The 26,259-nt window shown below is 39.5% G+C and overlaps 1 protein-coding gene across 3 annotated transcripts in view; it reads left to right on the forward strand.

The window, feature by feature from the left end:
* Window positions 1-3,834: 3,834 nt before the first annotated feature.
* Window positions 3,835-26,259, forward strand: part of SMYD3 (SET and MYND domain containing 3) — a 420,671-nt gene continuing 398,246 nt past the window's right edge. For all 3 annotated transcript variants that reach the window (XM_063331007.1, XM_063331010.1, XM_063331008.1), the window contains exon 1: window positions 3,835-4,038. In XM_063331007.1, the coding sequence (XP_063187077.1) occupies window positions 3,875-4,038 (164 nt within the window). In that variant the 5' untranslated portion in view covers window positions 3,835-3,874. The remainder of the gene's footprint in view (window positions 4,039-26,259) is intronic.

Raw genomic sequence — 26,259 nt, forward strand, 5'->3', positions numbered from 1 at the left:
GTGAGGATTGGTTTTGGTGTTTTAATTTTACATTCTAGAATCAATTCTTAACTAGCACACCAACATTAAAAGTGAAGAGACCTCGACAAGAGATTCCTTTGTGTTCTTAAAAAGATCTGTGCTTACAAGCTTTCAGCTAATTATTTGATAGCTATTCTATGCTGCTAGTGACACAGATTTTGTATTAATTCAAAATTTAATATTTTGTGGTTTGAGCCATGTTTTGCTCACAGAAAAAAGCAGGTTTTTGCTGTGTTTGTTGGAATGAGCATTGCACGTTTATGACTAAAGAGCAGAATTTGTTTAGCTCTTTGGATTGTTTCATCACTGCAGTTCTTTCTGGGAATTCATATTGTAAAACATGCTGTCTCGAGACAGAAGAGCTAAACTTTCCACTACGGTGTCTCATCTACCAGCAGTAAGGAAGTATGACTAATTCAGCAGCATCAGCCACAATTAAGTGACATTTCCCACAAAAGTGCCTCCACTACATGCTTTGACAGCTGCTTCTGTCCAGAATGTGTCATGCATTTTGAATAGCTGGTCGGAAGTCTGACCTGTCTAGGTCAGTGGATGACTTGGTCATATAAAAACCCCATACTAATAACAGGGATTAATTCAACTAAATATAGTCAAGGGCTAAATGACCACTTATTGGAGTATATAGCCATAACATCATTATGCTTTTCAGAAAATTCAGACTGTTTTCAAAAACATCTGAACTGGGCATTCAGTTGATCGCCATTGCTCAAAGACTGTGTTGAATGGCCCTCCAAGGCAGACCTCAGAGGCAGACCATCTAAACTGTAGATGTCCAGAATCAGCTTTCCATGTTCTTCTTACAGATGTCAAAAAAGGACATCAACCTGTTGGAATGGGTCCAGTGGAGGGCCACGAAGATGATCAGAGGGCTGGAGCACCTCTGCTATGAGGACAGGCTGAGAAAATTGGGGTTGTTAGCCTGCAGAAGAGAAGGCTCCAGGGAGACCTTACAGCAGCCTTCCAATACCTAAAGGGTGCCTACAGGAAAGGTGGGGAGGGACTCTTTATCAGGGAGTGTTATGATAGGACACAGGGTAACAGCCTCCAACTGAAAGAGGGGAGATTTAAATTGGATATCAGGAAGAAATTCTTTACTGTGAGGGTGGTGAGGCACCGGAACATGTTGCCCAGGGAAGCTGTAGATGCCCCATCCCTGGAAGTGTTCAAGGCCAGGCTGGATGGGGCTTTGAGCAGCCTGGTCTAGTGGGAGGTGTCCCTGCCCAGGGCAGGGGGTTTGGAACTAGATGATCTTTAAGGTCCCTTCCAACCTGAACCACTCTGTGATTCTGTGAAAATATCCAACACTGCATCAATTAAAATGTTTATGCTGTGTTTAGAAGCTTATCTATACTAGAAAATCCTCTATTACATCAATTATGTTGTCTTATCAATCGAAATGCAATGTCATCCAAAAGTTATTCTTGGGCTTCTGTAGCTTATTTCGCTACAACTTATGTCCAAGCTGGTGTAAGCCCCTTTCTCCAGGCATTCATACTTGGCGTTTTGCTAGAGTAGCTGGGATCTCTCAGGTTGTGAATTTTTGTGTGTGGTGTGTGAAAGAAGGCTGTTGTTCCCTCAGACACATTTTTGTACTTTGTGAGATTTTGTTACGTTACGGGACACGGGAGTGAGAAAACCTGACTTGGAAAACTGAGAAAATAATGAAAGCTACATCTGGTGTTGTATATTCAAAAGCTCTTCCCTTGAGTGCCCTTTTTGCAGTTCATGGGTAGGATGTATATTGTTTGACCATTCATCTCTTAAGTTCATCCACCCAAGAGATAGACATTAACTGCTGTTATTTCTGGGTTTGCTTATGTTACAGGTTTTGAACAACGCCTGCTTAGAAACTCAACAGAACAGCACAGGCAGGGAAACGCAGAAGATTAAATAGGTGAAGGAGTAAAGCATACAAGCCAAATACAGAGATAGTCGTTTAATATTTTAATAACTGTTAAGGATAATTTTTGAGAATCTCACAGTATCACTGTAATTGAACGCTTTTAAAAATTTTGCTAGAACTAAAGCATAGTAATATGCATAATTATTTAACTGACAGCTAGATTGCTGTCAGTTTTTTTGGTAATGAATTACATCACTGCAGCATTTAAGTGAATGTCAAAATTTATTTTTCTGTGGGAATCCTGAGGCTTGATGTACCTTGGTTCTTCCCAATAGCAGCAGTTTGGACATGCATATTGCCATTTCTGATTACCCTGTTGCAACTTGGATGAAAACAGTTGCAGACTGAAATAATCATTACTGAGAACAAAACTGAGTATGTTTTAGAAACAAAAAGCTGTTCTGCAGAACTGTTAGGTCCCTCTCTCACTGTTCCTGGACAGGTCAACTCAACACGCCTTTTCAAAACACAAGCCCTAACTCCCTCTATAGACATAATAAGGAAAACCAGACCAACTCTATCTGCAGTTCAGCACATTTAGCCTGCATCACATGCTTAATCTCATAAATGAATGAAAGCTACATAGACCCATACAGAAAGCAGCCATCATCTCACGGACTTTGAGCATCACCATTTCAGAGTAGTGCTTTTAGTTAATCATGCAAATGTTTTGATTTTCCTCTGTCATTTATCTGGTGCCTACAACTGATGGCTCTGGCAAAAAGCAGCTGGTCTACGGGGTGCATTCCCAGTGATACACACTGCCACAGCTTTGGTGCCACACAGCTCCAGGCCCAGACTTACTTCTTTGAATTCAGAGCACAATGAGATCTAAAAATATGTCCAGATGCTAGTTCATGAGTAAAATGTCCTGTTTGAGGATGTTTTTTTGACAGAATCATTGAATCTCCTGTGAACCAAACTGTTTAATATTTTGATCAAGATAATGAACTGAAAGATATATCATCTTCTGCAACAAATGGGTTTACATATGATGAAGTCCCTGCCCGAGATCTGACTTCTCTGTGCTGGTTGCGATGTTGCATCAATGAAGAAAAGTTGCTGACGAACCCTTGGGTGCCAGTACAAACTGCGTATGCTTTTTCCCTTTGGGGTATACTGAAGGATGCAGTGGACTTGCTGTGTTTGCGCCACCAGCCGCCCAGCTGGAGGGGCTTTCTGGTTTTCTGCAGCCCCTTGGAAGACACAGCCCAGGGCTGGGGCTGAGGAGGGCCACCCACCTCTGCGCAGCCGAGGGCCTGGGGACCTTCGCTTCATTAGATACAAAGCCGTGGGTATGCAACCTCCACGTGTCCTCATGCCACTTTTTGGTTTTGGATGTGTTTTTTTTCAGCCTCTGTGTGAGTGCTGAGGCTGGGCTGGTAGAGAAATGAAGACGTGACGGTGGCAACTGAAACTTCTATGGCTTCAGGTTTCTTCCACGGCCAGACTGCGGCAGGTGCCCGTCGCGTCTGTCAGAAGGGTCCCTGGTCTCATCGTTAACAGGATTTATGATTGGACATTTTCTCAGTGCCTTGCTCCCTTTCAAAACAAACCAACCACCCCACAAAGCAACTGGAAAAACTCCAGCCTACTCCCTATTTTTAATTGGCCACAGAAACGTTGATAACCGCTTCGTTTGGCGCTGCAGGGTGATGCATTAATGGAAACGTATTATTAAGCCCCTCTTCAGCGGACGGTCTACCCCCCGCCCTCTCAGTACAGGCGAAGGATCTGGTCTCGGCCAGGAAAAAGGTGCAATGAACGCGTCTCCCCAGCCCCTCAAGGAGGACACCGCCTCCTGCCCGCCGCGGGGGGGGGGCGGGGGGCGGCCCCGGCCCTCAGTTAAGATGGCGGCAGCCGCGCCGCGTCACGTGGCGGGCGGGGCGGGCCCGCGCTCTTTCTGTGGCGGCGCGTGCGGGGGGTAGGATGGAGCCGGAGGCGCTGGAGCGGTTCCTCAGCCCGGGCAGGGGCAGCGGCCTCCGCTCCCGCCGGCGGCTGCGACCCGGCGAGCTGCTTTACCGTGGCCAGCCCTTCGCCTACGTCGTCAGCAAGGAGCAGCTGGGCGGCGTGTGCGAGCACTGCCTGCGCAGGTACCGGTGGCAGGGAAGGAGGGAGGGAGGGAGGGAGGGAGAACGTCGCAGCCGCCTCTTCCGCCGTCCCGGCCGCCTCTTCCGCCGTCCCGGCCAGTGCCGCCCCTTCCGCTGAGGAGGGGCGGGGAGTCGGTTTCCCTCGCTCCGAGGGGCTTGGCTGTGTGGGGTTATGGAGGCTGTGTGCGAGTAGTTGCTGCTGGGGCTGAGCTGCGCGGCTTCCCCGCTGCCTCCCGCTCTTTTTTAAGGCTTTTCTGATGGGACCGTTCTCTCTCGCCGGGGGTATCTGTCGGTTCTGGGGGCGAAGGCCTGACCCGGCCGGTGGCGGGGGTACCGGGCCGCGGTGAGCACGGTGTGGCTGCCCCGGGCCGCCCGAAAATACCTGTTGTGGTGGGGGCGAAGTTCTCAGCCGCCGTAGCCCCGCCGGGAAACCGTCCGTGTGGGCCGAGTTCCCTGTCGAAGTTTACCCCGTGTAAGGAGCGGGGGTTTTGAGGCATGCGGTCAGTAAATTCCTGCCTCCTTCCCTCAGGGCCTTACAAGTAAAAACCGACAAACCCACAGTAGCTTTCTGTGTTTGTTTACAAAAAAAAACCCAAACCAAACACAAACAAAACCAACTGTTTTCTACCCTTCTGCAATTTTCCAGCAAGGTAGATGGTGTTAGACGTGTTTGTAGGGGGTCTGTACTTGAAACATACTGCTAGGTGATCTAAAACCGTGCGTAATTACCAAGACTTGAAGAGAGACAATTCAATAATGCTAGCTTCTCCCATTTTTCTTTCGCTTTGAAAGTATTTGATACTTTGTTTATTGAAACATTCCCAGCGGTTTGCTTCACATCCTTACAGAGCATCTCAGCTTCTCTTTAAAAAAAATGATAATGCGATCCTCATTTTCTCAGTGAAAAGTTTGACAGTCTGTTCCCGGTCACACTTGCATCTAACCTCAGCATATTAAAAAAACAAAACCAAAAAAAGGTTTTTACCTAATATATCTGTGAAGTCTGACTCGTGACATGAGAGTCCTTTGGGGTGGTGACTGCCTGTAGCTTTTCAACCTCAAGGTGTAAGAGGCTGCAGGCTTCAGAAGACAGGCTGAGTGCAACAGGTGGAATGAAAATGTATCTGAAGTGTTTGGATATCGAAGTGTAACCAGGGCAAGGTTTTTTGGGAGAAATAGTGATATGAAAGATTATGCATTGTTGAAAATTTGTCTTTTTGCTAAATAGTGGTATCAGTTCAATTAAAAAAGTTAAATAAAAGTTAAATAAGGCAGTTAAAAATAATTTTCCACCAGTCTAGCTTCCATTGCAAGATGTACTGCAGCTAGACAGAGTTTATAGATCAAGACTGCTAGCTAACTTTCTTTTTATTAATATAATTAAAGGCAACGGCTCCTTATTCAACAGACTTTGTAAAATCAGTGAATTAGTGAGCGATACATATATTCATATATAGGTCTTTTTTTTAAATGGAAATCAGAAAAATGGTGGAGTGGGTTGTAGTATCGAACTGTTTTACGAATCTGGTTTTCATTTAACATGCACTGTGATCTTTGTTCAAAGCCAGGTATGAGAAAACAAAAAAAAACCCCACTCATTCATTTCTAGGACCACAGATAAAAGTTGCGTTGTCTACTACTGTTACTGTTTTTCACTCTGATCTTTAGGTGGCAGTACAGGTACACACACAGGAAAAAAAAAGTCTTATGTTTAAAATTGATCTATAATTTTAGCAATCTTATTATATATAAAATTAGTGTTTGAGGCTTTATACTTACTTTCGTCTCCCAGCTTCTAGTAGTAAATGTTGTTGGATGCAGCTTTTGGCTGTGTGAGAAGTGCTGGGTGAGCCAGAAGATGGGTAATGATGTGCAGAATATTTTATTTCTGGACTGCCTGCTGAGAGGCAGCATGGTCTCGCCAGGATTTGGGGTCATAGACTTGTTATAGTGCTGACTGTCACCTTGGCTGAGTCTTTACAGTGAAGGTCTGACTTACCCAAGGGTAAGGATGGCTCTTGGGGGCAGAGTTTGCTGCTCTGATTCAGAGAGGAAAGCTTGGCTAGTGCAGTAGTTCTGCTTAGTCTTATCTCAATTAAAGTGAATACTATTGTGGATGTAAAATACTGAAGTGTTTATATATCTATCTATATTATATATATACGCTGCATCTACCGGTAGAAAGACTAACATCCCTTCCTTACCTTATTGGGCTGTTGGTACTATTTGTATAGTGAAATTAAAATTTTTGGTCAGTGTTACTGGGTCTATGTTGTACATAGACCAGATGGCAGATTTTGGTAACTGTCTCTCCTTTTGTGATTGCTTCTTACTGCGGAAAAAATCCTGTATTTTCTAATGAATAGGTTCATGTTTTAAAGGTACTTTCCAACCTAAATGATTCTGTTACTCTGTGCTGTTTTTTATAGAAGGCTGAGCTACAATATTCTGCTAGAGCTGATTTAATGTGCTAGCATAGCTGTTTGGAATTATATTCCATTAGCAATTAAAAAAAATACTGTCCTGAAGTAGGATACATGGTAAAGATTTGTTTGGAAATATAAAGAAGAAAAGTGTTTGTTACCTGTGTATTTGTATGGAAGCAGTATCTTGAGATAATGCGTGATGTTGTGTTGCATGATGCTACCCTCTTTGTGAAAGAGTAACTATACTGTTAGGGTCGGTCTGTTTGTGCTTCTATGGAAATCTGACAAGATTTGTGTGGCCAGAATCTTCTTCCAACAACTTACTGGGGAAAGCAACAGAAAAGATTCTTCCTCTCTTATTAACCAAAGACTTTCTGTATGGCTTCTTCCGTGCTTTAATACCTATTTAATGCGGGGTCAGTGGCAGTACAGCTCAGTACAGGTTTATGTAGCAGGACTAAGGGGGTAAAGCAAGCTGTTTCATTTACAGACTTACAGGATTTCGTTGTATTTTCCGTTGTGGTGGACATTGATAAAGATGGTGAATAAAGCTAGTTGCCAGTGATCCCCAGAGGGTTCCATCACCTTTTTCTGTTATGGAAAGTGACTATTCTACCTTATTTTTTCTTCTTCTCTATCCTTTGCCTGGCTATCAGTCTAGAAAAAGACCTTTCTTCAAGTCCCTGGCAATTTAGCTTAATTTAGCCTTTCCACAATCATGTTATGTTCAGTGGGTGCCCATTAGTCATATGTGTGTTGTCACCCTCACAGAACTCTGGCAAGTTAGAAAAGGAGGCTGTCCTCTCATGGGAGCTGTGCTTGCTCTTTCCTTGTAGATTTTATTCGTATAGGTGATTAATGATCTTACTACTGATTTCAGTCTCTATTGTCTTGCTAGGGTCAGAAGCCAGGGTTGCAGTTAGTAAAGTCAAGTGGGTGTAACAAGTGAATATTTTTTTTATTTCCTTAAAAAAGCAAAGCACTGCAAATGCTGGAATACTTGAGTTGCTTATATGTTTAGGGTTATACTGTTAATGTTACATGAGATTATAGATATCAGAATAGATCAGCAAATACTGATATTCTTAACTTTCTACACAAAATTTTAATCTTACAGGAAAAGACTTAATTGACCTCTTTTTCTGCCCTTAATTGGTTCTATTTTTAGTACTACTTTTTTTAAAAAAATTATAGTTTATTAGAATTTCCTTTTATGTAGCAGATCAGATTACAAGTTCTGTTAAAATCTGGATATAGCCAGTTACTTCTCAATTTAACAAAGTAATCCTAAATCAGTACTGACTTTTAATGTAGGACAATTTAACATTGCAAAACCTGCTTGCACATGCTGATTTATCAGGCTGCCCATTTTATCTGGTGGTGTTGCTCAGTTTGCTCAGCTTGTTAAATCTTTCCATGGCTTTTAAAGATGTTCTTTGTCTGATAAGTGGCAGAAGTGGCATCTTGGTCCTTGACAGTTCTCTTCCTCTGTGTATCTGATGTTCTGTTGGCTATTAATCCCGCTGATTGCGTTTCCTGCAAGGTATGTTGTAGTGGTGGCACTGCTTGGTCTGAGTTTCAGATTTTGAATAGAAAATATACTCAGTCTGTTATAGAATGGGAGTCAAAACAAGGGTGAAAGTCAATGATGCCTTTGGTGTCCTGGCCGACACTTGGGAATGAGCAAACAAATTTTCTAGAATCCATGTCTCAGAGAAAGTAGGAAAAAGAGGTAACATTAGCATTTTTCCAAATGCTATACCATTTATGCCTTTAAAGGAAAGAGACACTTAAGAAAAGTGAATATTTGAGAATAGGCAATATACAAGTTATATACAGACTATGAAATAAGACATAAGTGTTTCATGTTTGGGTAAGTTCAGAGGTTCAGTCTCTGGTAATGTAATAAGAGGAAGTGTGAATGTGTTTTTGTATGACTGCAACTTTTGTAAACGTATCTAGAGAGAGGAAAAACATCTAAGTTAGGACTGTTGGTAAGCTAGCCATGGCAGCAGACACTACTGCAGTAGAGGAAATATAACCAAGAATTTGGTAAATAGTTAGTCAATTACAAAGTGCTAAACACAGGCCAGCAAATGTATGCTTCTTGCTCTACTTGACCTGTCTTAAAAATAGCCAAATGGACGCACCTTTACATTCAGGGCTGTGCATTCAGTAGTGCGTCTTCAGCACCAACACACTCTTAAATTAGCTGCTGCTTTATTACTATCATCAACAATATTACATTATATTATCAACATTATGAACGTTGGCGTACCATTGTTAAAGTATGGAGTGCTCAGGTTAATGGCATCCTGAAGGTACAAAAATACCATTAAATTATAACCATGGTGTGGCATATTTTAAGTAGAGAGAAGCAGGGTTTGATTCAGAGAGTGACAAGGGTGATGGTTGTGGTTGTGTGATCCTTCATATCGCTGTGACCTGGGTTGGACTAGCACAGCTCTGCCTGAGGACAACTAGCTCTTAACCCTGCAATTGGGAGGTGGAGAGAGGCTTGTTATTTCGGCTCTGAAGCAGTGGTGATTTCTCCATGAAGGTGCTGTCATTCACTAACAAGCCTAAGATGCTTCCTTAAGTGCCAAAGGGAGTGTCTCCATTAGCACAGCACCCGAGCTGGTGCTTCCAGCTCTGATGGGTGATTAGGAGGCGTGAGCTGAGGGATGCTTTTCCTTTATGTGGATAGAAGTTTAGCATATTTGAGACTTCCAGTAATGCATGAGGCTATAAAATCGACACTATCTCCTCATTTACCTCCGAAAAATACTTCTGTTGCTGGTTAGTATAGAGATAGCTTTAAAACCATGCTCGCTTCTTGAAAACATACTGTTTTGTTGCTCTAGGTGTTCTTGGTATACCTGTATTTTGTTTGACAGGAATATTGAAATGTGGAAAACTAATATTTGATGATACATTCTTTGATTGTTAACTTTCCATCAATTCTTATCAAATGAAGATCGTTAAGTTATATTTTTTAGATATAAAGCAATATTCCCATTTTATAGGTTGCTTATATAAAAAGCTTTTTTTTTTTCTTTTGTAGACTATTATATTTACGTGATTGTTAATAGACTGGAATAACAGTTCTTGAACTTATATATAAACAAAATAATTCTTAGACTTAATTACATAAATGAACTAAAGTTGGTCACCACGACTTGGTGCCATGAGTTTGTTTGCAATAACACTTTTAAGATGCGAGATGTGTGTTTCAGGTCCCTTCAGTGACAGTCAAAATCCCAGATAGATTTCCAGTAGTTTTCAAGACGCATAACCTTGCAAGAAGTAGAAGAATACAAATAAATTATATCTTATTAGTGGCAATCACAGTGCGGAAACAGTGTGACTATTAGGAGCAGGTATGTTTTTGTACTTCCAAGGTAGGATAATCCTGGGAGTTACATGCAATAACTTCATGTAGCATTTCTGACTAATCAGTTAGGAGTGCAATTGCAGGGCTCTCATCTCTTGTTATATATCCGATTTTGTGTGAAGGGCAAAGGATGTGAAATGAAATTTTATGTGAGACATGCGCTGTACAAAGTATCAGAATTTCAGGTTCCCTGTAGATGTGTGAGAATGTTTCCCAGGACCTGAGAAATCGCACACTACCACCACCAGAAACGTTTCTATCTGTCACTGAATGACTAATAGTCTAAAAAAAGTAGCATTTTCCTAAGAAACTCTCCCTCCCCCACCTTATTTTACCATGATAGTGAAGGTTGAAGCAACCTTACAAAGAGCAGGATAGAAATGGGTTTTTTTTTCTGTCCTCATGCCAGCTGGAGCCGTAGGAGAAGTGGCTTCCAGCCTGCATCCCATGCTGCCAGGAAAATCCTCTGCAAGTGTGAGTGAAGAGAGTAGACTATTGACTGTGCTTTCCTGCAGTATTTCCTCCAGAGAAGGCTCTGAACTTTCTTGTCTGGAGGAATAAAGCCTGTAGCAGAAATTACACTTACAGACTCCCATCTCCCCTTCCTTCTGCTCAGAGTCAAGTTGAAGGTGGGGAAGGGGGAAGCTCTACATTCAGGATATCATTCATACTAAGTTGTCCTGGCCTGCCCATTGATTTGGTTTGCCTCCCTTGCAGCACCCTTTAGGGTGGTCAGGAGTTTCCTGTATTCCTGTTGGGAATATCCTTTGGTAGGTGTTTTCCTTGACCAACTGCTTCTTTCTCTTGGAGGTTTGTTTTGGGAATGTAATTCAGGTTCCGTTTGCTGTAAACCCTCTCCTTTCCATTGCACAGTACTTTGGTCCTTGCTCCATGCCTCCTTACCACTTTGTATGCTCTGGGCTTGCTTTAGGCAAGGTGTGGGTCCTTGCCCATCTCCTTCTTGCCTTCCTCCCCTGCCTTGCAGTCTCAAGGCTGCTGTTAATGCCTTCTGCTTCCAACCTGGCTTTGCCCCTGTTAATAACAGCGGAAATAGAAAAGGGAGAGGCATTGTAAAAACAAATTCTCCCAGATCAACTGTTCATTGCTGTGTCTGTCACTTATGGAAAATGAAAATTTAAGTTTAGCTATGCTTTAAAAGTCCCTAAAGGTCTTACCATGTTGTGATTTTGTGTATACAATTTCCATGCTTATGCTGCTCTGTAATTTGAAAGGTATTATATCAAAATTGTTGTCTTGTCAAGGAGTGACTGACAATTTAAGTTGTAGTCATCTTGTAAATTCTTCTGAATTTAGGCTTTACTGTGTATCTGCAATCCATTCGTAATACTATATTTCTTTTCTGCATAGTGCAGTCCATAATATGAATGTTTTAAAATATTAATATGTTCTGCATGAGTATTCTTTGCTTGTGGTAAAGCCATGAAAATAAGTTTGTGAATTGGATTATCTTTAGTATTCATTTTCTTAGGGTGAATTGTAATTGTGCAAGTACAAAATTAAAATTAGTGCTATGAGGGAAAACATAAGTGATTAAAATATGGGTAACTTCTAGCTAAGGTAATATGTAATGACACAATTAATTTCAGATATCTCCCGAGAAAGTTTTTAATTTTGTGTCAGTTGCTGAAAGTTTTACATTGCATTAGGGAATTTATTGTTTAAATTCTTTAAGAACTATTAATGATATCTTGTCCATAGGCATTGGAATTTATTAATTGTTAGTGGTCGCTTACATTGTGGCTATACTCGAAAGCCACTATGTGCTTTTGTCGGTATGGTGCATGGGATGATGCTCTTATCCCTCGAAGAATCTACAGTCTTCTTCAGAACCAGTTGCAACAGCTGGTTTGAATTGTTCAACATGATATAGCTGAGGCTTATAGAATTTTTGGCATGGGTCTCCACATCACTATTCATGTTTTGAAGTGGGGTGCGTATGCACATGACAACCTACCTGATGTGCCAGCTAGGAGCTGCTGAAAAGCCAGGTATTCTTACCGCTCCCCTGAGTCCTTGCTCTCCTTCCTGCGTGCTCCTTCTGCTTCTCATTTGGCAGCTTTGCTGCTTATCTGATCTCTGATATACTGGTGCAGAGAGATAAACTGGCTGAAAACATACTTTACCAAAACATAAAAATATTTTAGTGCCCTTCAATCAAATTATTGCCGGGGGGAGAGAGGAGCTGAAATGGCTGTTGAAGGGATGGGTCAGGGTCAGACAGTCAGGGCTGTGCCTTCTGGTAGTAGCTAGCCTTTAGTCTGCTGTAGCTAAACATGAAACCTTAAAAAGGGCAGTAAGGGGAATTTCCAATCTCTTACGGGTGTCTTCAGGAGAAGCAGGGATTTTGGGAGTGCAGGACTGACTGGCTTGCTGGTGTGGAGGAGGGCTTTTACCGCCTTGTAGCCTGAACTGTCCTGGGAAATCAGGCCCTATCTTCATTCCTTTACCTAGTCATGTTTCTGCCATGCTTTACTTCCCCAGAGCATTTCCTACCATTAGTTTAGTAGAAGAAACACTGCAGATGTCTTCGGTTGTTTCTTACCACAAAGAAAATATTTTCCTTTTGGTTGATGTCTTGGTTACATAGGAATGTCTTGACTTTTCTGACTTTATTTTTTGTCACTGATTTTACATACTTCAGGATCTGTGCTTAATTACTGCAATCATAATTCCCACAGTGGGCCTCTGCGGCTGAATGGGAGATTTTATTTAGAGGCCAAGGTAAAGTTTTGAATGATTCCCACGGGCATCCCAATGGCTGTAGGGTTGGTGCCAAGCGGCACAATTGGTTGAACACCAGTGAGTAATTCGTATTCTAACTCAAGCTGCGATCTAGTTCATGCAATATTTAGCTTTCCTGTTTATCATCTTAGCTACCACCTGCTTTCAGCTCAGGGCTTGTTCTACTATTAGCTTGATTGCTCAAGCTTCAGTGAAATTAAAGACTGAATATTTTTTTTAAACTAAACTATCTTCTTGGCTTCTGAGTATCAAAATACCCGATCTTGCAGTCAATAGGTAGGAAATGCAACTTTTGGCTTCACTGTGGCCTTGCCTGTGCATTCGTGTAGGGTTTCTGCACTGCCGGCATAATAGGGTTTCAGCATTCAAAGGAAAAAAAAAGCCAGCAAGTGTGTTGAGAAGGACTTCTTAGGATGGTATGATTAGGAGTGGTTGTTATGTAGAAGTGCAGAAAAGGAACAAAAGATCATAATTGAGAAAGAAGAGGGAGTAAAAACACTCTTACTAATGATAAGCCCTTTCTTACAATTCAAATGAATGTGGCTCGTTCATACAATTTAATTCAAATAGCTTATTCAGCTGCTAGGAGTGTGTGCACTAGTGACCTGAAAAGGTGATTTCTGTGGTGGTGGCATTCTTGGTTGTGGGAAGGATCATGATAGAATAGGGAGAGAGAAATTGAGACAAGACGTTTGGTGAAGCATTGCCCTCAGAGGAAAGGTTTGTCTCAGGAGATGTTGATCATGAAATAAACTATGTATATTTCCTATATAAAATCTTTGTTCAGTGTATTTCATGCTTCTCAAAGGCCAGAAACTTGTTTTTATTTATTTGTCAAGAAAATCTTGAAAACAGCTTGCTTTAATGTAAAGGTTCAAACTGGATTGGCATCTTGGTTTAGTTTGTTTTTTTTTTTTTTTTTTTTAAGTACTTCTCCCTGATAAGAAAACTGTAGCACCTCTTTTTCTTGCTGTGGCCTGGCTGCTGTTTTCCATCACAAAAATAGAGCTTTCAGCTCCTTCTGAGATAAGTGGTGTACTGAGGAATACTTGCTGTGTATAAAAGTATATCTCACGAATTTTACCTCCTCCATTTCTATGCAACTTGACTGCGTGTCAGGAATAAATTCAAGTACCACTTTGCAGATCATTGTGCTAGGAATCTTTATCGAATATTGCATGGGATGAGAAAAGTTTGTGCCAGGCTACTGCACTGCAGTTTAATTTCCTCTGAAAAAAATTGAAAAATTTTTTGATCAAACTCTGGGTCCAGATATTGTAAGCATTGTGTGAGTATTGATATGGGTCTGTACTTTGTGTTGCTGACTTTGATTTCTGTGGTGCATTGACTCCAAGTCCTCTAGCTATTGAAGGTATCATAGTCCAGATTTCTGAAGAAGCAAAAGCAGACTGAAAGATTAAAAAGAAAAATTGAAGTGGCACAGCAAACCATTTCAGAGATTTAGGTTCTTAAGCATCTGTGTTGTTTTAGCAAGTGAGATGGGCTACTTGGCTATTTACAAATTTTATCCACTTGTCTAGTAAAACCATAAAATCATGAGTTGATATTGCTGTACAACAGATGGAATAGCTGTGTAAATAATTTCTTAAAATACTGTATGAAACTGAATGTGTGATGATAGATTTATCTGAAGATTTTGCCTCAGGAAAAAAAAGAGGCTATGCAGTAATCCTCACAAGATATATATTACATCAGGTGTAAAACAGATATAGCAATGAAATTTTTTTTATCTTGAATAAAATCTGTTACAGAATTATTTATTTTGTAAAGACTGTAGTTTTGGTTTTATTCTCCAGAATATGCACAGAATAGTATCTCTTACTCTAAAAATGTCCCTTTCTGTGGCTGAGACAGTAGATGAGTTGACACTTAGAAGAGTGACAGGTCAGGCATAATAATAGCAAGAGAGTTATATAGGCAAGGAAGCTATAAAAGCAAAGTTATAAAGTTGTTTCAGTAACTGTGTTGTTAACTAAGTTAATCTTGCCACTTCTAACAGATACCTACTATTTTATTAGACATGCAGCCAGCCTGTATGTTGCTCATATGTGGATTTTGCTGCCACTTAATACCCTTTGCCACTTTGGCAGTCATTTTGATTGAGTTACACTATTTTATGTGGTTAGTGCCTTACTGTGGTTCTGATAAGACAAAACTACTTAAATTAGATTTTTTAAATGAAACTCCATTAAGAGCGTGGACATCCTGAGCATTGTATACAAAACAATTAGACCCCCTCTAAAGACTTCGTAGAAATTTGGGGTGGGATTGTTTTACTGGACTCTCCTTTCTACTGAAAAGCGTGCAGACTGGAGAATCCTGTTGCGTATATATATATATATATATAAAAAAAAAAACATAACATGGGCTGGATTAATTTGTGCTGAGTTAATGCCCCTTATAGCATTTAGGATTAAAAATAAATAAATGTGTGGGAGATGGGGGGTGTGTGTGTCTGTTCTGACATACGTATTGAACTCATTGATTAGGAAGCTACCAGATTTATCAAGACTTAAATAGTTTTATTTTTATGGTGTTTATTTTATTCAGTGTTTCAGGAAGGGCTTACCCTTCTTTACCTGTTCACTGCCTTTATAGAAATTCCCTTTGGAGTAATACATGTCACTTTTTATCTGAAGAGGCTGTTACAAGATTTCTCACTTGTAAGGGTTAGTTGTCATTTTCCTCCCTTTCTGCCATAAGATTAAGCCTTTATAGACAGTCTTTGGAACACAATTTGGGATAGGGGGTCAAGCAAAACAAAGCCAGGCAGCACTCACCTCTTTTTTAATTTGTCTTACTCGTGTCTGGAACTGAAGATATTCTCAGCTGGTGGGTATACTTTAATGCATGTATGAGGAACACAGGAGATGAAGGGTGACCTTGTAGTTCAGATACATAATTGGAGGATTAGAGCCCTTGTTTTGTCACTGGCTTCATCTGTGAAGCTGAATAGGGTCTTTGATTGCTTACCTATTTAAGGGAGATTTGAAGTTTATTGCATTCACCCATATACTTAGAAGTTGTTGATAGCATGTAAAATAGAAAATACTTTAATTATATATTTGTATATAACCTTCAGGGCAATATTTTGACCTTAGCCCACTTGGACTTAAAAAGTGATTACAGCCAGCAGAAGGCATATCTGCTATAAATTTAATAGTGCCACTAGGGAGAAGTCCAATACCATAAGGTTTATATGTATATTTATAATTAACATGACTTTTTAAAACTGCTAAAGTATGTCTTAATTCTGCCAGAGTTGAAAGCTTTGCTGTGTGAAACTTTGTGGCCCGTGAAATTTGCCATATCAGAATATTATGGTGCTAGGTCATATGATGGTTCCTTCTAGCTTCAAAAGCTGTGAAACTTGCTTGTCTTTAGCCCAAGGAAAAAGGGTATGTGTGGGGGAAAAAAGTCAGCTTAACTGATACCATAGAAGAACAGAAAAGGGGCCAGTGGAATCTGAATTACAACAGACTAAAGAAAATGTCAGTGTGAAAAATTGTTTACCTGAGATGGGCTCAGCAGATATAACCAAGAGGGCTGCTCTAAGCAGAAGGGATATTAAATATTTCTGGGGAAAACTGATCACAAAGGAAGAATATGTCAGTTTTTTAAAGTACTGATCTGCTGTCGATGATACTGTGATATAAATCACCAAATCAAAGAGAGAATTTAGCAGTTGGAAGGTAAAGTAACAACGATGTGTGGTATGAAGGGTTATGAAACATGCTTTCTGTTTTTTGCATGTATGTATAAAATTCTGAGAGATTTTGAAAGGTGAAACCTACAGTCCTTATTTTCTCTGGAAAGTTACAAAGCTGTGGCCCCTCTGTGTGACTCATGGGAACATTTAAAAGAATGAAGGGGAAGTGGAAAATATGGGTCTAGAAGAGATTCATAATTTCTGTACAAGACTTGAATTTCCTGAAGTTGACAAGCATCTTAAGGAGAGGATAAAGGCATTTTAAATGAGCAGAATTTCTTAATGGAAAAGATCTCTAAGAACTTCTATGCAAACCGGTGTGGAAGCAAACTGGATTTGGCCTTGGCGGTAGAAATTTGTGTCAATGTATTTGGCTGTGAGAGCTGTGGGCTGGAAGCACCAATGGTAGACATGGAGCTGGAGAGCCTGCGGTTGTTTCCATGGTGGTATAAGGGTGGTTACTGCCTGGTGGTGGAAGAGCATGTGGATATCATGGCCTGCACCAATGAATGTGGACGTTGCCCACAATTCTGAATATCCTGTTCCAAAGCTGGTTTTAGCCTCTTGTTACTGAGTCTCAGGAGGAACTGCATTATTAAAGGACACATTCTGCCTTTGAGGCAGAGGTAGCTCTCAGCAATGTCAGTGTTTCATGTGCACAGAATACAGTGATGTTTGGCTTTCTGTTGGGGGGAGCTGGTGTAGGGCTCTGGTCACTTCTCCTGCAGCATTCCTTCCCTTATGAATGTGCTTTGAGGCAGATGAAATAATTTACAGAACTCCCAAGTGCTTCAGAAATAATTATGGAGCCAAATTCCTTGTCCTTAGAGATTGCCTGGGAGTTGTGACTTTGGGAATATGTCTGTTCAGAACAACTGTACTGTAGACTTATTAATTTTTAATTTTCATATCTTCTTTTTAACCTCCCCCCATGGAGTCTTATAAGCTGTAACTGTACACATGCTATTTTATGACCCTTGTAGTTAGGCCTGCTTGTGAAGCATGTGTTTGGTACTTATTCTCATATGTTCATATAGGCTTTAATTATAAAATTCATTTCTACTAAAAAGTACTTTATTAATAGTTGTTTGTTATTAATTGAAAGATTATGCTTGCTTTTCTGCTAAATGGTACATAAGAATTCAGTATCAGTTTTTAAAACCGCATTTGTTGCGACATCTGAATGTCAATCCATTTTACTGCTGGAAGGTAACAGCATTTTTAAATATTCATTTTATTTTCCAGATACAAAGTCACCTGCATTGTGCATTTACCTCTCTCCCTTTTGCTGTAAATTCTTTGAGGCATGAAATAGCTTGCCAGTTGTGTCTTATGCTCAGAAGTTAATGAATGGTTATCAGTTTATTGCAGATAATAACTTAGCTACAAACCATAATGCATGCATAAGCTCATTGTGTAGAATTTTTGCCTTAAGACAATGTTTTAATCGATGGTTGTAGGTTTAGTAATGTCATCCCAGACTATGCTTTCCCCCAGGTCTCTGCAACAGAAACCTCCTCCTTCCCTGCCATCCCACCCCATTCTAAGAGCAGGCGAGGTTAGAAACCTCTCAGCTTTGAAATGCTTCCAATTTTGCCACAAACTTTTAGTAGCTTTTAGTAGATTAGGTGTTTTGTCTTTATCTTGCGATGAGTCCTTAGTATTCATTACGACTGGTGCAAATAAATGACCTCTAGTTTTTGCCAGGCTTGTACCTATGCAGTAAAGTCTGTCCTTGACATGTGTATGTCTTGTTTACTGCTGCTGGGGATGCGAGTTCACAATCAGGAACAAAATCTCTGTGGACTCCTGCAATTACCTCCTATCAGAACTTATAATAAAGAGAGAAAAAGGTTTTAATTTTTTTGAACTTGTATGGCTTCTGGAATAATTATTATTTTTCCAAAAGTGCATTTTTTGTGTTCGTGTGTCTTGGTTTTATGCATATATATGCTTCATATGCAATAATACTGGATTAATTTTAATTGGAAGAACAGTATATTCTCTTAAACTTGTAGCTGAAATAAATAGAAAATTATGTTTTAACAGTCTCTACATAATTTAGCTCTTATTTTTGAGGAGTCATTTCCCAACCAACTTTAGATTAAATTAATTTAAAAAAAACACATTAATTTTTTTTTATAACAACTATTTTGCAGTTAATGAGGATATATTTAACAAATAAATATGGTATGTGTTTGGGGAAACAAGTTGTTATAGCAGTAAGGTTATTGCTGACACTGTGTACTACAAGGTAATATGGTGGTGGTACGCCATCAAATCAATTTGTTACTTAATGAGATTTACCTCAAAGCTTTATATGGTAATGGCTTCAATGTCAGGCTTTTGGAGGAATCCTTCATATAAAAATTCTATTTTGTTCTATTTAAAAAATGTCATAGCAGTTACTGGAAAAATACTTACAACATTTGGCCTATTTTTTTCTTGCTTCAAGTAAAGCTTTTCATCTGTTTGGCATAACTGTGTGTTGACATAGCCTCACTGACAGAAAGTTGACTCTCATTTTATGCCTACAATACACGTAAACGTTGTGTGTTGATGCGATTGTAGTTCCTACATCGCTGTCCATGAGGAGCAATGTTTTCCAATTAACGCAGTTTAATTCCCTTGCCTATTTCATCTGTAGACTTTAAAGCAAATGTTGCTCCTCCTCGTGCTGAAAGAGTGTGAGCTTCTTAATTATGCTGCGGGGTAGGGGGATGCCAGTGTAGCTGCTGCTCTAGTGCTTAGCTTTAAACACCCAAAGAGTATTTAGGTGGTGCGAAGGTTGGTATTTCTGGGCACTCTGTGAGGATGTCAAGAGCTCCATGCTTTGTTTATGGATTACATGCTACGAGGAGAGCCTGGCCCTGAGCCTCTACAGGAGCTGTGGTTTCCTTTCAACACTTGTACCCTGCAACAGCTGCTGGGGCTTCACCCGTGACCAAGACGCTCTGGGGCTTGGTTTTTTGGGGCACTCCAGGGCTGAAGAGTTTCTGTAGAGAGGGACTGATGTGTCCTGGTTTGTCATGTAAACAAAGCTGTTTCCCAATAAGATGAAGAACTTTTGCAGGATATGGTGCTATATTGAGGAAAAGCTGTTCCTGGTGATCATGGGTAGCAGCAGCCCAGGGAACAAACATCCAAGAAGATCAATGCAGTTTGAAGAGGAAGTAAATGAACAGGATTGTGATAAAACCCCATTCTTTTGTGTACTGCTTCCCAATACGCTCATCTGGAACTACATTAGATTAGTAGAAGGAAAAAAGACATTTTGCCACATGAAGTATGGTAATGTCTGCTGATTAATATGCTGGTGTGAGGGTAGGAGTCATGCTTTTATTTCAAGATTGGCTTTTTTTGTATGATTGTTTTCCAACACTTAAATGCTTTTTATATGAGGAGAGGTTTTTTGGTTTTTGTTTAACCTGGGAATATAGTCAACAAAAACTTAACATGACTAAAATAAGAAAAATGCAAAGAATGGGGAAAATTTGGTTTTATAACTGGAAATGAAGTTGTTTTTTTTTTTTTTTAAAAAAAAGCCTTAATAAAAGGCATCACTGCTTATATAAGCAATGCTTAGTTAGTGTGATTTTATTTTTTTCTTTTTTTTTTTTTTAGGTCAATATGTCTGGAGAAAGCCTGACTTATAATAACTTTGGTTTATTTCTACAATTAGTCTAACACAAGAATTATCCAGGAAAAAAATATTTTTCTGTATCAGACAAAAACACTATTCTGTTTGCTTATCTTTTCATAAGCAACAATTTTTAGATGCATTTGTCTTTTCCCCTGAAGTCACTTTAAGTACTAAACATTGAAAAAGTTAATGGTTCTAAAAGGCTTAGTCGTGTGCTCAGGTTTTCTAATTGCACGCTCAGTTTCACTGAAAGGATGCTTATTGAAAAGATCAATGCCAGACAGAGAAACAGTATTTAGGTAGGATGTAACAACATGTTGTAAGCATGCATAACGAATTAGAAACTAACTCTCAAGGATATGAATGGGAAATGGATCAAAAACACTCTCTTACGAAGTTCTCACTTTTCTGCTGAGCTCACATGGAAGCCACCAGGTTTAATTTTGCTGAACTTGTCGTTTAGAAGTGTGCGTTAATCTAATCTGTAGGAATTAGTGATATGGAGCACACCCTTTGTGTGGAGAAGACTGAATATTTACGTATGGTACTTGCATTTGTTGTTTTGAACTCTTTGAGTATTTTTAATTGCATCAGAAATGCAGACTGCAAATGGACTGTGTTTGGGAAGAGAAAAGCATTCCACAAATGTCAGTGTGTTGTTACTACATATTGGATATGCTTAGTATATTGTGCCAAGCATATATATGTATGCTGTCCCATTAGCCAACAGATCTTAAGGCACTATGAGAGTTTAAGGAAAAGCTGTTACAGTTATCGTAATGCTGCTCTTGATCTAAAGCCTAATGTTTTCCTAACTGCAAATATATTAATTTCTTATCTTAATTATGGTTTCTCTAGATAAGAAGTATTTATTTCAATAATTCTGTGGATTTTTTTCTTCAGTTGTGCTGGTGACTGATCTGTTACTTAGAGCTGTAGGACCGAAGACTTTGATGACAACATCTTTATTGATGGCTGTTGAATTTCTCTCTGTGTGTATATAGATAGATAAGTTGGGTGGTTTTTTTGTTTGTTAGTTTCTTTTTTTTATTAAAAAAGGCAAAATAACAAATGAAATCTGTCTACCCACTTGCAAAACGGCCAGCAGCAAGAAAAACAAGTGAAAAACCACCAAAATGAAATTAACTACAGCTTGATGATACTTTAGTTTTGTTGAGCTGGTGCTCTACAATGGTCATTCTGATTGATGCCTTCCACATGCCTCTGCTAGTCTGAAATTTGAAGTTATACTCTATTTTGGAGCTGTTCTTGCAGTCGCAAACAGATTTTTCAGCAAGTGTTAAGTTTGTAGTTTTCTTTCCCTGTGAACACAAGGTCTGACCTCAGGCGGTGTGTAGGTGTGTTCACTCTTGTTGAAGTGAATAGACATTGGATACGAGGTGCAGAGATGCATCATCTTGTAGGATAGAGCTGTTTCATTTCATTTGTGACCTAATCAGGATTTGAACTCAAGTTTCAGGAAATGAATGCTTACTTTTGCTATTTCACTTCCACAAGATGCTGTGGTGAATTAGAAAATTATACTTTAAGAGTACATGAGAACTCAGAACACCTGTTAGAGCACTGGTGAAACGTGTGTTTCACATGCCTGGCACAAGCAAAATAAATCCACTAGGTCTCCATATATTTTGGTATTTAATTTTTATTTAACCCCTTAAAGTTTTTGCCTTTCCCTTGTAAATTCTTCCTCTCTTACTTGCAGAATACCTGAAACATTTCTCATTTGGTAAAGTTACTTCTGCTTAAAACTTGGACTCTGGATTTGGATTTTGATGCTTAGAAAATCAAGTTTTAATTTTAAAGGCTGATTTATGTACAGCGTGTATACAAGGAAGGTCTACTTATGGGGTTTTTTTCCTGCTTTTGTGACCTCTTCTGTATAGCATTTTGTGATACAAGATGTGGATCACTTTTGGTACCAAAAGACATTAGCTTGTTTCTCTGAATGTTTGTATATTAAATGTCAAATGCTGAAAGGTTTTCAGTAATGGAAGAGATCATCTATTTATATCTTCAGATGCCTCCCCTCCCCCCTCCTTTTTTTTTTTTCTAATAGCAAGTGAAGATTTTGATAAATTATCTTTGTTACTGTTCATGCAGTTGTATTTAAATCTCTTTGTTCCTTCCTCATGATTGGTCCCATCCTATGACACTGGATGGCTGACATCTGTCTGGAGGTTAGCTCTGCAGGATAACTCAAAAAACCCAACCCAACTGGGGAAGGAACAGAAATTTCAAAACAGAAAGATGAGTAGGGAGTCCAATCATGCTGATTGTGTAAACTGGGATTGGTTCCTTGTGTTCAGACAGTCGCTAGCTTTAATCTGGAGGTTCTCCCCAGATTTAAACATACTCTCAGTGCTCATGGTTATCCTTCTGGCAGACAAAGCATATTCCACATTGAAATGCAAAGTTATCTTCAAATTGTACATCTATTTTATTGGGAACTGTCTGGCAGAATGTGATCAGTGAATATGGGCTGCTATGTGGCTAGAAGATGCTCAATTTTAGACATCTTAAATCAGGAACCAGTCTTCTATTTATAGTGTTGAAGTGTTTAAAACAACTTCTGTGGGCACTAGCTATAATCTAAAGCTCTGTACATGTCTAAGAAATAACTATTTGCTTGGTCTGGCTATTGATGCTTGATGCATTTGATGATTACTCTGCCAGCCAAGAAATTAAATTGTTAATGAGAAACAAAATGACTATGAAGAACCGAAAAGATGACTGTTAAGTCAGGCTCTGAAAAAGCTGTGCAGATTCTGCTTTAAAAAAAAAAACAACCTCAATTTTGAATATATGATATAGAATATAAAATTTACACATGCTGTTACTGTATGGACTGAATAACAAGTGTATCTATGACCTGAAAAAAAAAATCTAAATTGTGCCTTTTATTAAGAAAATATAAGGCGATATTGCAGTCTTGCTCGTACAATTGTAACAGGCTGTGCACAAGATCTATATATATCAGTTGCAGTTGCTATGAATAACTGAGTATGTTTTACATCATTTGTCTCTGTGATCATTTCTGCAATCATAAAATTTTCCATGAAATTGTTTTGGGGGCTCAGAATTAATTTAAAGCATACAGAGTACAGAGGAACAATTACCTGATCATGTGACACACTTGCAGGATGAAAAGATCCATTTGATAAAAACAACTTTGCCACCTGTTTTTTCTTTCTGCTGACAAGTATCTTTTATACGTGTATAGATTTTAAGGGAGTTGAACTTTACAAGAGTTCTGTCTTAACTTCAGGCAGAGTCAATTCAGTATCATTTCTAGTTAAAAGATGTTCTTTTTTCACTGTTATCATACATACCAGATTAAAAAAAAAAAAATCATCTAGTATACCATAGAGAAGGACAAAGCTTTTATTTAGCTTTAGTGTTGCAATTCAGGACTATTTTTAATCCTTCAGTGACATTTTCCTCAGACTAATTTGCGTCATGAAATGAGAAACAACTTGACATCGCATATTCTTCAGCTGTTCTGCGGTAAGAAGACAGATCCCATTCTGCTGAAAAGAAAAAAAAAAAGACAAAAAACAATTCTGGTGAGGGATGTGTGGTGCTAACTTGTAAGTTATAAGGGGGAGAGTATTGCTCAGGTGTTATTAGTTGCATTCTGTAAGTGTAGGAGAAACTAGGTTAAAATAATGCAGAAGCAATCTTTTTTGTGAACAAAATGAAATGTTTTCAAAAGGCAATGTGCCTGGCTTCTTAAGGTAACTTTTGCTTGTGGGGTAGGGGTCTGCAGAAGGGTGAGCTCAAGAACTGAAAGTGAAGGGCGGGCACCGTATGATGTGTACTGCTGTCATTGTTTGTCTCCCCAGAGGGCGAGTGAGCCTGTCCTCTCCTTACCAAGAGAATGGACCGATTTTAGTAAGCAATGGGATGCTACCCCAAGTGGAGCTGTCAGAATGTTCCCTCTAACATGCTGCCTAGTGGCACCCCAGATCATACTCTGTTTGGAGAGAGAAAAAAAAAAACAAAACCCAACCAAAAACAAACCACAAAAACCCCCACCACTAAAAAGGCAGAATACATTACTGACCTCCTGCTATATTATGCATCCTTCTGTTTCCTGTGTCCTTTAAGGGTGTGCCTTAAAGATGCACAAGCCTCCCCTTGCCACCCACTAATATCTTAATTATCGGTTGCAGGACTGCAGCATATACTTCAGCCATGTGCCATTCCACTGTGTTATTTCAGGATTGGGTGACTGACGGTAAGGCTAATTCTGCTGCTTGTCTTTCAGAAGAACAGCGTGAACATTACATCTGTCTTGGCTCACTGCACTGATTCCTGGTTGCCTGTAATTGCATCCAGAAACATTTGGGAACCAGGGCAGTCGATGAAGTGAAGGTAGGCTGTGCATATCAACCTGTTCCCCTCAGCAGCCCAGCTGCAGTATCCTGAAATAACAGGAAGTTTCAGCTGGCCTTCAAGAATAACACTGGGGAAAAAAAGCATTGCAGTAGTTTAATGCATAAATGACAGAAAGGAAATGGTTGCAGGAAGATCTAAGGAGACCTTTTTTGTGGATTGGGCTGTAATTAACTAAAGCTAAAGAACGAGCATATACATCATGGCTGCAGCTTTGAGCCCAGCAACAGATGGTGGCCCAAAGGCAAGGTGCGATTGATGGCTTTGTTCTGCTTGTTCTATTGCCTGTTTGCATCAGGTGCAGCGTGGTTTAAAGGTCCAGAGCTTTCCCCTTTTATCCAGAAAAGGTATGTGTAGCTAATACTAAACAAGAGACAGAGCAAATACTGCTTTGTTTCTTCTTAATTAGGGGATAAACCTTGGAGTTTACTTCCGTTAGATGTGGAATCTGGGCTTCATGATATTCAAATTGTTCTAGGTCTGTTTGTTCATTTGTGTTTTACAACTTCCCTAGCTGTATCTGATGTTGTATGGATCCTATTTTTATGGTATTTTTTAGTATGAATTTTTGTGTTAGTTTGTATGTGTCTTATTTTAAACCTAGTAGAATTATTATCCAAGACGATGCGATGGTTGTCCTCTCCTATAGGACAATCCAAATCAATAAGAATACATGCAAATTTACTCAAAGATTATGGGGAGCCCTCCCAGACGTGTTTATAGCTGCGTCATCTGTATTCATAGTCCACCACATGCAGTGATTTCACTGGTCTGAGCTACGGGCACTGTCACATAGACAATTTTGATTTCTTCAAAACCATGTAAGGAGTGAACTCTTTCTTTCTTGTGTTCCTGTTATGATTAGGTAGGCTCCCTCATGAGAAACTTCATGGTATTGTTTTCGTAAGGGTTCAGCGATGGGGCTGCCCTGTTGACCAGGTTCCTGCAGTACAGCACTCTGCGGGGCTCTTGGGAGATTCTGTAGGGTGCAGAATAGTGCTAGACTATGGTTTCCAATTACTCTTTTGTATTGTGTTTATGTAACAAATACAATAAAAGATCAAGATTAGGTTTCAAACTTCGTTAGCTTATAAATTCGAGTTAGGTATTTATGTTAGAAGTCTGCTTCTGAGCATAAGCAATAACTTTTAAATGCATGCAAATATAGGTGTGCATTTTCAAGCTTGCTCAAAATTGAGGATGTTTTGGAAACTGAAGATAACTGGTAGAAATAAACTTAAGGCACATTAGTCTTACATTACTGCCTAAGGTGTGCAACTGATCTAGGAGGAGCAAAAGACAAAGGGTGAAGTACTTTTGGTAGAATAAAGCTCAAATTTCAAGTAGCGTAGACTGACCGAAATTGTGTACTATGCTAAGAATAACACTTCTTTTAAAGTCACAATTAATCTCTTGGTCCTGTTAGTAGGTTCATTTCTAATTGTTAAGTTGTGGGGTTTTTGTCACTCAGCTGCCAAGCTGTTTGTTGGGTATTCATACAAAGATGCAGACTCTATAGTATTAGCACATGCTGCTAATCACTGGGTTGGGTATCTGTGGCCTTGATACCACTTAGTGATGGCTGATGAGGTTTGGAGTCCCATGAGTATTTTTTGGTTTAGAAAGGATGGCTTTAGTTTGCAAAAGCAAACTTAGCTATGCAAAGATTAGAATTTTTTTTTTGCTATGCAACTGTTATTTCAAATATAGTTCTACATTAAAAAACAGACTTGAGACTGTTTGTCTGTGATTTCTGATGAAGAGCCATCTGTTATTACAAATGGAGACATTTTCAAGAGTGTACTTATAATAGTAGGAAAAAAACATAATTCTGTTTCAAGTTAAGTGCACT

The sequence above is a fragment of the Chroicocephalus ridibundus genome, chromosome 3 (assembly GCF_963924245.1).
Source record: "Chroicocephalus ridibundus chromosome 3, bChrRid1.1, whole genome shotgun sequence".
NCBI lineage: Eukaryota > Metazoa > Chordata > Aves > Charadriiformes > Laridae > Chroicocephalus > Chroicocephalus ridibundus.